The sequence below is a fragment of the Pithys albifrons genome, chromosome 4 (genome assembly GCF_047495875.1).
Source record: "Pithys albifrons albifrons isolate INPA30051 chromosome 4, PitAlb_v1, whole genome shotgun sequence".
Classification (NCBI taxonomy): Eukaryota; Metazoa; Chordata; class Aves; order Passeriformes; family Thamnophilidae; genus Pithys; species Pithys albifrons.
The window spans coordinates 39,977,480-39,990,529 of NC_092461.1; the positions used below are offsets into that span (position 1 = coordinate 39,977,480).

At 39.9% G+C, this 13,050-nt stretch overlaps 1 protein-coding gene across 1 annotated transcript in view; it reads right to left on the reverse strand.

Annotated features, from left to right (window-relative positions):
* The window catches only part of FER1L6 (fer-1 like family member 6), a 74,228-nt gene that overhangs the window by 16,434 nt on the left and 44,744 nt on the right, over positions 1-13,050 (reverse strand). Inside the window, exons 24-33 of the mRNA XM_071554242.1 lie at positions 11,498-11,659; positions 10,170-10,353; positions 9,796-9,980; positions 9,101-9,223; positions 8,936-8,975; positions 7,066-7,181; positions 5,817-5,948; positions 4,667-4,792; positions 3,469-3,596; positions 1,029-1,199 (exon numbers count right to left, since the gene is read on the reverse strand). Of these exons, the coding sequence (XP_071410343.1) occupies positions 1,029-1,199; positions 3,469-3,596; positions 4,667-4,792; positions 5,817-5,948; positions 7,066-7,181; positions 8,936-8,975; positions 9,101-9,223; positions 9,796-9,980; positions 10,170-10,353; positions 11,498-11,659 (1,367 nt within the window). The remainder of the gene's footprint in view (positions 1-1,028; positions 1,200-3,468; positions 3,597-4,666; positions 4,793-5,816; positions 5,949-7,065; positions 7,182-8,935; positions 8,976-9,100; positions 9,224-9,795; positions 9,981-10,169; positions 10,354-11,497; positions 11,660-13,050) is intronic.

Here is a 13,050-nt window from a genome sequence, read left to right on the forward strand (position 1 = left end):
CTCCTTTGAGGTGTTCAGCACTACCTCTTACCTGAGACACTGTCTCTCTCTGCTCAAGTCCTGGGGACCAACCACTCTTAACACACAGGAGAAGCTGAGGCAGCCTCACCCACAGCTTAGATAAAGTAACCCAGACATTGCTTCCCAAGAGGAAAAGGACCAGAGCTCATTCCATGTTCTACCATAAGGATTCAAGTCTACATGAGCTACATCCATTCAAGTGGAAATGTTCTGCAGCTTCCTAATGCAGAGGGGAAGCTGATGTTGTCTGGGACCTGGAGCAAGCACAGGAAGACATATCTCACACTGGAGACTGAGCTTGCAAGGGAAGCATTGTGGTTTAGTATGTGCTCCTGGATTGCTTTTTTTACATTGTCCACCCTTTTTTTGTAGATAAAATGAGAAACAATCACAGGAGAACACCAACCCACATCTGCCGGTTTAATGCCCTATCCCAGGGCAGTGGAGTTATTGTAGGTTGAATTTCTGCACATTAATTAATTTTGTGCATAACATCCTTGACAGTGCAGCTGTATGGCAGGGACCAGGAGTTTGGCACCACCGCCCTGTGGCTCACCCGTTGCAGAGGCCATGCCAGCGGCCCCATTCTGCTCCCACTCTCCCCAGAGCCACACAAGTTCCCCCAGCCTTGCTGCAATCACTCCAGCTGCAGGTGAATAACAGAGTAGAGTAGTGCCCTGGCATAACTTCTCTGAGAGACTTTTTTCCCCATTTGCCCTTTATGCCTGTTCAAGGTAGTTTATCAACCAGGTATGTTATTACATCATCTGTTTACTATCTAAAATACTTCTTGAACAAACAGTGCTGCTAATTTTAAAATATCCACTTCCCACTGAGTCTGGCAGCTACACAGAGCCACCAACTAAGCTCTTTGGTGTATTTTAATTAAAATACCTCCTGTGACACTTTTGTGCTGGAGAAAGCTTAATATTTAGCCAGATCTGAAATTTTTCTTTCAAGTCAAGTCACTCACTGTGTGCTCTGCTGCTGTCTGAAGAAATACTTACATTTCATATTGACTCTGTAACCCACAGGTAGCTCGATGTCTGCTGTAGAAACGATTTTCCAAATCAATTTTTGTCTCTCCAATGAGATCATCAGTCCCCACAAAGTCATGGTCATAGATCAAGACTTTGAGTAAGGAATCCTTGGGGAATGTAGCTTGGATTTCAAATGATCTACAGGAAAAATTGAGACCTATATGCAGTCAAATCAGTTTTGAAGCCTAAAAGACTAAGCTAACAAATGCTGGGCAAACAATGCGCGCATTGTACCTCTTCTAACAAGAACTGGGGTTTTTTTGGTAGTTCTTTTTTCTTTGATTAAATATTTGAATATGCTAAAAACACACACTGCAAAAGTGTTTTCTTTCTCCTGCTTCTCTGCCACTCCCTATAATGTTCTAAGATTATTCCTACCTACAACAGACAGAATGGAGCTGGTCAGTTGCAATTACAAAATCACAGAATACGCTGATTTGGAAGGGACCCATAAGGATCACCAAGTCCAACTCCTGGCCCTGCACAGAACCATCCCCAGGAGTTACATCATGTGATTTAGAGTATCATCCAAACACTTCTTGAACTCTGTCAGGCTTGGTGCTGTGACCACTTCCCTGGGGGATCCTATTCCAGTGCCTGACCACCCTCTGGGTGAAGAATGTTTTTCTAATATCCAAACTAAATCTCCCCAACACAACTTCAGGCCATTCCCTTGAGTCCTGTCACTGGTCACCACAGAGAAGAGATCAGTGCCTGCTCCTTCTTTTCCCCTCACAAGGAAGTTGTAACTGCAATGGGGTCTCCATTCAGTCTCCTCTTCTCCAGGCTGAATCGAGCAACCTCAGCCACTCCTCATATGGCTTCCCCTCAAGGCCTTTCATCATCTTTGTTGCCCTCCTGAATCCAGTAGAGGTGGAAGTCTGGAAATTACAAGGCTCAGGAAGCTGTATGCAAGAGTTCTCACATGCTTTTCAGAACACCCCAAAGGTACATAAGAGTCTTTTCTATCCTCTTCCAAAAGCTGCAGGTTAAACACTGAAATTAAGAATCTGGGGGCACCCAACAAAATGGTCAGTCAGAAGTTTTAAACAAGTCTCAAAAAAGCAAAGATCAGAACTCCTTTTTCACTCACTGCAATTTTCAGGGATAGGAATTGTTGTTGAGAAGTTTAGGGAAGATGAAAATATAAAAGGGATTTTAAAAATCATTTGAAAAATTAGTGGAAGGCAGGACATCCTCATCAGCACAACACTCACTCCAGATTTCTCCAAAGCACAGGCAAATCCAAGCTTTGTCTCCTGAAGGATGGATGAGTTTTGTTCTTTTACTCAAGGTGATCAAACTCAATTTTGTAGCAACAGCAGAGTACTTTTAGGAGGAAATATAGGTTTGGAGATGGTCTGGGATTGACAGAAGTTGGTGGTGTCCTGCTGACCAGGGTCTTTAGGATGGTGAGAGGTGTTTATTATAATACTACTGCTGTGAAAGGAGTTGCTGGTCTAGTCACTCCAGTACTACCACTGGCAGCAGCATGAACTATCCAAATGAACAGCCCATTTCCTGCCTGAAACAAACACAATGATGATTTCCCATTCCATCTATGTGTGTCTATAATGGCTATGTGCTCTATGATTTATCATAATGATGGATCAGTTGCAACCTCTGCTAAGAAAAGCTTAAATCATAGAAACTGAGATGTCATGCCACGGAGTGACCACTCTGTTCTTGTCTGTTCTCCTTTAATGTTTGTCTCTATGTCTCTGTTTTGGCAGACAGGACCCTGTTGTAGGAGGCTTTCAGTCCAAAGTAGTACAGTATCTCTGTTTTGATGTTCTTACAGAATAACTCCATCCCAATTCAAAATATTTTCAACCTTCTTAAAACAAGGAAATTTACAGGGAAACAAAATCACAGTTATTACCAACAAAAATATAAATAATTATAAAGCATTGATAATACAAAGTGGATTTTTACTGACAGCTTGCCCCTGGCTCCCCCATTCAAAAGGCCATACAAGTTTGAAAAGCTATTTTTTTGTCCTAGTCCTAAAATGATGAGATTTATTTGGCACTCTATTCAAGCTGAAATAACAATAAAGATTGTGAAAATACTTTTACTGTTCTGATATTTATTTCACTTTAAACTCAATTTTTGTATTAATTTGCACAGAAAATATCATTTGTTGCTTCATTTCCACTCAGGCATCATCTTGCAAACTCTCTTACAGATTCCATTACTTGATGTGTTTTGATAGATAGAAAAATGATATATTTTATAATCATACAGGGTGACACCAATTGTCAGCATTTTAACCAGCATAATTACAAAACATCCAGCATGCAGAAATCAGAATATAGCAAGCACTTTGTAATAGTAACAACAGCAACAGTAGTAGCAAGTGATAAAGCACAAATTACACTGAATAAGAAAATAAGCCATCACTGACCTTCCAAATACAGGGTTTAGCTGCTTGGGGATGTAGTTATCCCTGTCTTTGATTTCTGTGTTCCCCAGTCTCAGCACAATGTAAGGATCTGACTTTCCATCTGGATCAGCTGGGCTGAGGTTAAATGCCTGTTAGGAAAAAAACCTGTGTTCTCAGTTTGCTGTGATCACTTAAATGCAGATAGCTTAAATGAAGTGTGGTTACAGCACAGGACTGTGGGTTTTCTGCCTGGTTCCAAGTATTCTGGAAGGGCAGGGGCGTTGCTTGCTTCATGTAATGCAAACTTTGGGCTTTAGCTTTGCAGGCTGCTAAGAAGAGATGATCTGGAGGAGAAAAGTTTGCAAGGATGCAGCTGTGTAAGAGCTGTCCTACCAGTATAATGGAAAAAAAATTAGCTGGAGAGGTAATGCAGAGGAAAAAGCTGGCTGCACAAGTGCATGTCAGTTACAGGAAAGGTTTTCCAAAGATATTGTTCCAGATCCTTGAACAGCACAAAATAATTCTTTATAGAATCACAGAATTGGTAAGGTTGGAAAAGACCTTTAAGTCTTTATATTCAGGAAATAAAAAAATCTTTTCCTATTCTTCTCTTCTGTTTTGTTGCACTGTCTCTTTGCTTGCCATCTTTCTCTCTTACATTACCTGCAACTCTCTTGGTTCTCTGAAATACTTGTTATTCCTATCCTTTTTATTTCCCACATCATGCTCTCTCATCACCTTGTCTTCTGTATTTCTACCTTTATTGACTCCAAAACTTATTCACAATATCTAGCACTTTGATAATGTGCACTTCACAGCCCTCAAAAAATATGCTCCCATTTCCCCCTTACTAAGGTTTTGTTTAAATGTGTGAGATTTTGAAACAACTCTACTGATTGAAACTGGCTGCATTTGCATAATATGGCTGGAACAAGTTGTCTGTACTATGTTGATTATGTATCCTGCCCTTTCAGTTTGAACAACTAAAGTGATTTTCCAGTATTGGAGAAATCTCAATATTTCTCCTGAGGAATATGGAAAATTTTGTACTCTGAACACCCATTTTTACAGTATGAAACTGTCTGAAATATAACCAGAAAAAATTATACCATGTGGACAAGGATTTTCAGAAGCTTCATGGCAATGACACTGCAAGTAAACTGAGTTGAAAAGAAACATCCAAGGTATTTCAAGGTTCAAAGAGCATCTGTCTACTTACTGCCACAATATAAACCCTGATGAGCACTTTGACGGAGTGGTTTGGCGGTATCCCTTGCAGGATGCGGGGCTGCCCTCCGTCCAGCAAGCTGCCATCCTCAGGACTTGGGTATATGCAGAAGGAGCCCTGGTAACACACTGACTTTTATCTCCCTCGCAAACAGATCAAATGCAGTACAAAAACAACCCTTGGAACACAAACAAAATATCATTCATGCAGCCTGTGCTGCAGTACATACATACACACAACATATGTTGTGGTACCACTCACAGGGAACCCAGTCTTCAGGGCACTAAACATCATCTTTTAAAATGTCTTTTCTCTATAACATGGTACCATCACCACATCTAGATGTTTGCAAGAAGTGCCTGCATGATTTTAGGTTTCTATTTGATTATATGAAACTAACACCTGTAGGTATTCTAAATCCAGTTTTCTTATTATTAGTATTCTAAAAAGAATATTTTGACCTTAACTGTATATTTGCAAATTAATCATTCCACTAGGTAATTTTCACAACAGTGTGACTAGAATCTAACTGTATTTTTGCAGCCACTAAATAACTCATATAAATCAATATTGACTCATGCTGCTGAGTAGCTCATATTGCCTGAAAGCAACTAAAAAGTCATTTGGATAGAAATTTGCATTGCAAACTAATTGAGATATCAATGAGTTTAATCAGTTCCCCTAAACTACAAAGTGCTTAAAATCTGATTACCATTACTCATGCTTTGAACTTTTCAGATTGCCCGATGGTGCCCTGGATCAAGCTGTATCTGTGAGGGGCTCTATTTAAATGACACAAAACTACATATAAGGTGCTGTTACTGATAGTGCAGTAATAAAGTTGCATTAGTGAAATCTGGACTACACAATATATTTCTTTTTCCCCTTCTGTGATTTCCAACTTTTCTTTCCAACTCTAATTCCTTATTTCAAAACAGCAGTGAACACCTGATGCTGGATGGTGCTTTTTAGTATCAGATAATCACAAAGGAAAAAACATGACTCTGGGTCTAATAAAAGAGATAATTATATTTACAACAGACAGTTGATGTCTATTACTTTCATATCTGGTATACTTGAAATATGTATGAAAGCCTAAAGTTTCTAAATTATTACCTGTTTAATCAGCAATAAATCTTACCTTAAATTTTCCTATTATTCTGTCTTCAGCATCAGCATGAACTTCATCATTAGATTTTCCTCTTAAAAGCTGGAAAGTTTTCACCCAGTCTTCAAAGTTATTAAATTCACTTTCCAAGTCTCCTTCATATATCTTTGAAAACAGAAGAATTTTTTTTGTGGTGCAGTGGATATATTTGTAGCAACTTTTTAATTAGAGAATGACTAGAAATTCATTTTGACTCAAAATGTAGATTTTAATAAAACCAAGGTTTTGCAAAAGTCCTTGAGGGGAAAAAGTTAATTTCCCACTTAAAACAGGATCAGTTTTGTCCTCAACAGAAGTTTTTCACAACTATTGAAATGACACGTTAATGCCGCAGTTAGAAGTGACTCTAGAGGGGCCAGAATGAATGTTTGTAAGCCCTGGTGTGAAAAACAGTGTGGATGTGCCACCTTTTACTTCCATTTCCTCTCTGCTTTGTGCCTTTGATGCACTGACCCATTCTGCTGCCTTAATGAGTCAGAACTTGAGAGCAAAGCGGACAATAACAAAGTGCTATGGGGACAGGGCTTTAGGATAGCTTAAAAGACCAAATCATTTTTCAAAGAACATGATTTCTTTCAATACTCTCTGCCTGTAATTTATCAAGTGTTATTCAGTGTGAAATAGAAGGGCCTATACTACTGCCCTCCCTTAAAAAATGGAAACAGCAGTTTCAAATTCCCCTTTATTCAGCTACAATCTAATCCAAGCAGTCCTAATCTTTTCAAACCTCTCATCTCTCCAGTCATTTTGCATGACCCATATAGTTTTTTTTAATTCCTTCTATCATTACCCAACCAAATTTAATGTGAGCTGAATGTTATCTCCCATCAGGGACAATGCACTAGCAATTGCAGAAATGTTTTCCATACTCTTTTTAAAGTCATTCTTAATAGACTGTAATATTTCCAACATGAACTTTGGGATTTCTAACTTCAGTATTTTACATGCAAACAACACTCCATTTTCACTGAAGCCTCTCTGGGTCTGTCTATAGCAATAAATTGAATGTCTAAGGCCAAATGGGCCACATCCATTCAGTGAGGTCCTGGTTTCCTCTGGGTCCCATGTGCTGAAGTGTGTTATATCATTTTGTCTGTTTTATTAATCTTAAAATGTCTGAAATAAATGTAAGGAGAGTTTGCCAAACTCAGCTGCTGATGTCAAACTTTGGGGAGACAGTGATTAATAACAGCCCTACCTCTTAGTCTTACTTCTCTCTTACCTGCAGTGTTGCGAGGTTGGCAGTTTCATTCTGATTCCTTTTCAATGTCTTATCCTTCTTCTTTTTGTCTGGCTCATCTTCTACGATCAATGCTACGTGGCCAGAATTCTGCTCATCTACAGAGATTTGATGACATCACGAATGGTTTCAATTAGCAAAGCATATCAAATGCTTCAGATAAGGATGCAAAATACATTCTAAGGAGTCCCCCTTGCTCCTTCTCCATTAATTTTTCTACTGTCAGAGATAGGATCCTTCCTTTCAGGATCCTCTCCCCACTGCTCCTCCCAGGCAGATAGGTGGCATTTTATCCTCTCTGTGGCTACCAGTCTTCCTGATGAACTTGTTGGACCAACTGTGATGGTGTCCTGTATCACTCCATCCCTGCATGACACAGAACACCCTTTTCCTTCCTCTCTGACTTCTCCCCAGTGCAAACTAACAGATCTTAACAGCTTTCACATAAAATTTAAACCTTATTTAAAACTGGAAGATGGCATTTAGGCTGACTGCTACTTCAGATATCAGGGTGACCCAAGTCCTTCTCTGCTAAAAGGTAGCACAAAATAGAGTGTATGGCACCTTGTGAAAGTCTAGAAGTCTGAGAAATGGCAGGAGGTATCTGACCAGCCTAGAGCCAGATTCTAAACATTGAGAAGGGACTTCCAAAAAGAAAGAGGGCCTCAAAAATGGCACTGAGATTGTTCCATTCCGAAATCTGAATTTTGAGTTCATTTTATTGTCATTTTTTGAGTAGTTCATGTACATTTGACAGCACTAAGAGTTTAGACATATAAACATTATATCATTGCTGTCCTGTATGTATATTTTTTATCATCACAGGTGAAAATATGTAAAAAAAACTATCAGAAGAGAATTTACAAGATCCGAAACCATCAGTGGAAACCAATATGCCAAAACTACCTGAATGGCCTGTGGGTAGATGTCACAATAGCAAGTAAATTTCTAATTGTAAGTGAACATCACACCTTTGTAGAAGCTCTTCTATCTAAATATTTTCCTCCAATGTGATTCATTTAGAAACTGATCTCCAACTCATCTCTCAGCAGCCTGGATGATGACTGAAGCATGGCAGCTTCTATTTCTGGAATGATATCATGTGATATTTAGGTCCTTTCTTCCATCCGGAGCAACCTCCACTGCTTCTTTAAACCAGAAATTACCTCAATCACTGGTGAAGTGCAGTCAGCTCTGGCACGGGAAGGTGCTTAGTTTAATTCTGAATAGCAGCTCTGAGTAAATAGTAAATATTTATATTCTTTCCCAGCCTGCTCAAATAATCACATTTGTCCAAAAATAGAATTTTCTAGAGTTCAGTTTGATTGTGGGAGGACCTGTTAAGCAATGGAGTATATATGTATGAAGACATATATACATACACACACAGAACATATGTCTGGTCAAATCTTTTAGGTTCTTGTGCAAAAACGTTTTGCTGGAACACAAGGTAGATAAAACTTTTCAGTTATGGAAGTAACACACATGACTAAAAGTCTGCTAGCAGATGCTGTTGCTACATCACTGATCCTGACTTGGATTCAAAACTGAGAGGAGCTTCTTTTTCTGAATCTGCTACAAATGCAGCCTAAGATTGGGACAATCTCTATCTCCATCATTTAGGACTTTGACTTTGCAAATCTTTGTGGGTGAGATTTAAATGACAGGAAACTCATGTTAACCCAACACTGGCTTTGAAGCTTTAACCTACCAACCATCTGATCAGCTGTAGAGGAAAGAGGACAGGATACCAGCAGTTCTGTTACCAGATGTTAATTGTTGTCAGTAAAACAATAGAGAAGCAAAATATTAGTAGTACAAAATAATAGAAAAATGCAAATAATTTACTTACTGTCCTCAGGTTTTCCTTCACTGGAAAAAATGCCTTTTGCCTTTCGAAAGAAATAGATGATGGACAAATGGCTCATTATGGATGTCATACCAAAAAGAAATCATTCAGCAGTATATTTAAAACACTGCTCATCCATGAGAGTTTTGGGCATGCTGGGTGATTTACCTTTTGCATTTTGAGCACAGAAGCATAGTATTTTGACCACCAGTCAATAACATTTTCAGCTGATTCATCTGCAATTGTTCTTTTTCTCCTCTTTGTTGACCGTCGGATGGACTTCTTCATATCCTACCAAATCATGGAGAAAACACTGTTGAACTCTAGAACTGATCAAAACTCATCACTTGACTCATGACATTGAGCATGAACAGATGTATGTAAAGAAAATTTCAACCTCCAAGAGCTAAATGAAATGCAATATGAATTACTGTCTCTGTCTTTTATTCCAAGACACTTAATTAATGATAGTCATATTAAAACTATCTCTGTATTTCCTGCTGACATTGCCAAAACTTTGAACATTGGAGTTGTTACCTCAGGAGCAACTCATACAATGGGCAAATCTACTCAGGTAAATAAGTAATGATGTTTTATGGGATGCAAACATTCAGATACAGATTGGTTTCTCCACTTGAGTCTGAAAGCATTTTGAGAATCTGTTAATAGAAGGTATGAAATTATGTAGGGTTAAAGCTACATTTGTAACTAGTTCTCTTTAGGGCCAGCAAAATAATGTGGGTGTTAACATCAGTACCTAAAATCTCTAAATCTGAGATCTGAGAGATATTACCATTTTATAAGGAAGAGCTAAAGTCTGCAAGACTGAAAAAGAGTTAGCTGTCAGCTTCAGCTATACCCACCTTCTGTTTCCTCCCTTTCCCTGTCTCAGAGGCAGAGTGCTCTGGTTCAGTGGCAGGAAGTGCCGTGAGAGATGGGTCTGGCTCTACCACTGTACATTTACCCTGTTCCACATCTACGTAGATGTGATCAACTAAAAATGGTTCTTTGCGGAATAACTCTGCAGGCTGGGATGACTCAGGCGAAGCTGAAATTGAAACTTCACAAGTTAGGTAAGGTTTTTGCCAGAAATGCTATCATAACTTTTGATTATCATGAAATAATTATGTGATTAAGGGTTTGACCATATGCTCAACACAATGAGGCATACTTCTAAGTGTTAAGCCTCTAAGTAGGTCCTTTGCCTTTTTCTTTGGGGTTAGAATTGAACACTTACCTTCCTCAACTTCTGCAATATCTAGTCTGTTAGGTGCAGATTGAGAACCCAAAGGAATTTTACATAGGAATTGCTTAAGGCAATTGACGGTATGTGTTCCAACAAGGGTACTCCTCCCAAATGCTCTCCAGTCGACCACACAGATACTTAGTGGTGGATGCAACAGTTCATTTTCAGGCAGCTCCTAGTGCAGGAGAACAAGACAGCAGCATGAGGACTGCTAGAGAATATAGAACATATATAGAATACTTTTCATGCACAACAATGAGGCTTTTGCTCTTCTCTCCCTTCTCCTCCTCAGCTATTAAAACATTCAAAATGCAAAATGCATTCAGCTCAGGCAATATAATTTCATCCATAGTTTTCTGCAAAACTGGAGGAAGTCTTGTTCTTAAGAATACGGAGTGGACTGTATAGGCTGTGCTGCTGGGTTGAGTCCCATGCTGTCATATGCAAGCACCTCTTGTTAGAATAAACTGGGAGAATCAGGAACATCCAGAAGGAATGAATGCTGGAAGTTGTGAGTCCCAGTGGCATTGCTGCTGTGTTGAAGGCTATTAACCCTATCTGCCTGAGTTTTCCCGACTAGGAGATGTGGACACTGGGTGGTTACATTCCTTATAGGATGAACTACCAAAGGCAAAACAGTTCTTTAGACATGTGACATACAATGGAGGTTAAAACTACCATAGAAACTATACTTCAGTATCCAGGTTATTGTTTGGATATCCTTTCCTCTTATAAATTAACTTCTCTCCAGATCCTGGCAACAAGAGCTAGTTGAAAAGACTACTTTTTCAAGAGCTAGTTGAAAAGACTACTTTTTTCTGATTCTGACCTTTGTCCACTGAAAGTAGCAGTTTCTATAACCCAATCAACAGGTGATACATAACTTTCCAGTTCATAAAAGCGAGGGTGACAATGTGAAAAGGTCCAGAGCTCATAAACCAGAAACTATCAATCCCCTTAACAACTCAGTAATACAGAGAGGAAGATTAAAAGAATGGAAAGAAAATAAAGGAAACTGAACTTTCAACAAGTTCCAATCTATCAGTTGGAAAATGTATTGATAAGTAAAAATCTGATTGCAACATATTTCCTGGTCTACTTGGGACATTACATGAGGAGCAACATCTTCTCTAATCATACAGTTTTAGCAGAAGTCTTTCAAAGCATCACCAAATCAGTAGCTTTTGCATGAGAACTGGTGTTCCTTACTATTTAATCAGGACACAAAGGAAATTACTTGTCAAGAAAGGAAGGGCAACGGCAATTAACACCTTGCCTAACCAGAGCAGGACAGGCAAAGGGCAGCAGGGTGTACACACCACTTCAAACCAGTCTGCAAGGCCAGTGAAATTGGGATTTTTCTTGTAGCTTTGTATGACACAGGATTTGACTCCTTTTCCTGCACATTCGATGAGAACCTGGGGGCGATCTACAGAGAGAAGCTGGACTTTCTTCAGCTCTCGAACGCCCCAGAACAGGACCTGTGTTGTGCAGAGAGAAACACTGTCAGCCTGCAGAAATCTCTCAGTCTTTGGAAGCCACTGCTGGGATCCTATCACTGCATATCCCACTGGGATTGCATGACTAACAGAAAAAAAACCCAACCAAAACATAAATCTGATACCAATAAACATGAAAATTCACGATGGAAGTAAAAACAATTAATAACATCCAACTGTAAAGAGTTATTGCCAACAGCAAGTAATAAAAAAAGGTGTCTTTTCAGCAGGTCAGGGGGACTATTCATCTGAGCAGCAGGGGCTTGGTTCATTTAAAGTGTCAGAGCTGTTGAAGGAGCAAACAAATCCCACAAGAGCAGAGGTGATTCACAGAGGTTTGCCAGCCGAGTTAGCCCTCAGGTCTGCATTGGATGGCAGGAGGTCTCCAAGTAGTTTCCCTTTAAAGGACTGTGCTCCTGGTCTGGAGGACAACAAGGAGACTGGGCCTGTAGAATAGGAGTCTGTAGGTAAAACGGGACATTAGAGAGTACATGCTGGGAAGCCCCAAAGTAAAGGGCTGGGACAGTGAGAGATGGTTATGTTATAGTTGCTGAGTGAAACAATGAGTCTCATGAACCTGAAATGAAGACTGGAAGCCAAAGGAATCATGGGGGCTTTGTGGACAATTTGAACACTGGTAGGACTGGGAATTTTTGTGAGTCAGGGAGTGGTAGGGAGAACTGGAGGGGTGTGCTGATTAACGAGATCCTGCTCTGCTGCCAGAAGTTCCCAGTTAAAACTGGGGCACACGTGAATTGGCAATTGCTTCATGGCCTTTTCCACCAGTGCAAGATAGAGTTTATTGTATATTGTATGGCCAAACTTTACAAACAAAGACTTGGGAAGGGCTCTCCCCACACGGGTAATGCCCTTCCAGCCTGTGCAGTGGATATTTTAGGTGAGGCACAGTGTGTGCAGAACTGGCCGCACCGTTTAAGTCCTGAGGTTCATCTGTGATGGTCAAGTGAGCTTAGGACTGTCTACAGCACCCGGTACTAGCTGGGGCTGACCCTGCTGAGCATCCGAGATCTGACGGGATCGGATGGCAGGGAGGCATTGAACTGCCAGGGGACAATCCCTACTGAGACTTGAACTCAGGACCTTGGGACTCGGAGTCTGGAGTGCTCACCGTCACACCACGGGACCGCGTCTTACAGTTTATAATATTTTAACAAAAATAGTTCTGTTATATTCATGCTGTGTAAATTGTATGCTGGATACTGTCCAGAGTTCGTATTTCCTTCGGTTGCACTTCAACTATAAACCTGTTCTAGAAGCAATTTAACTATCTGGATCTGGATCAATTTATCTGACTCTAAGGTACCCAAGGTATCAGGTGGAGGAATGGAACTGTTCTGGTGTGCCTCCAGAAC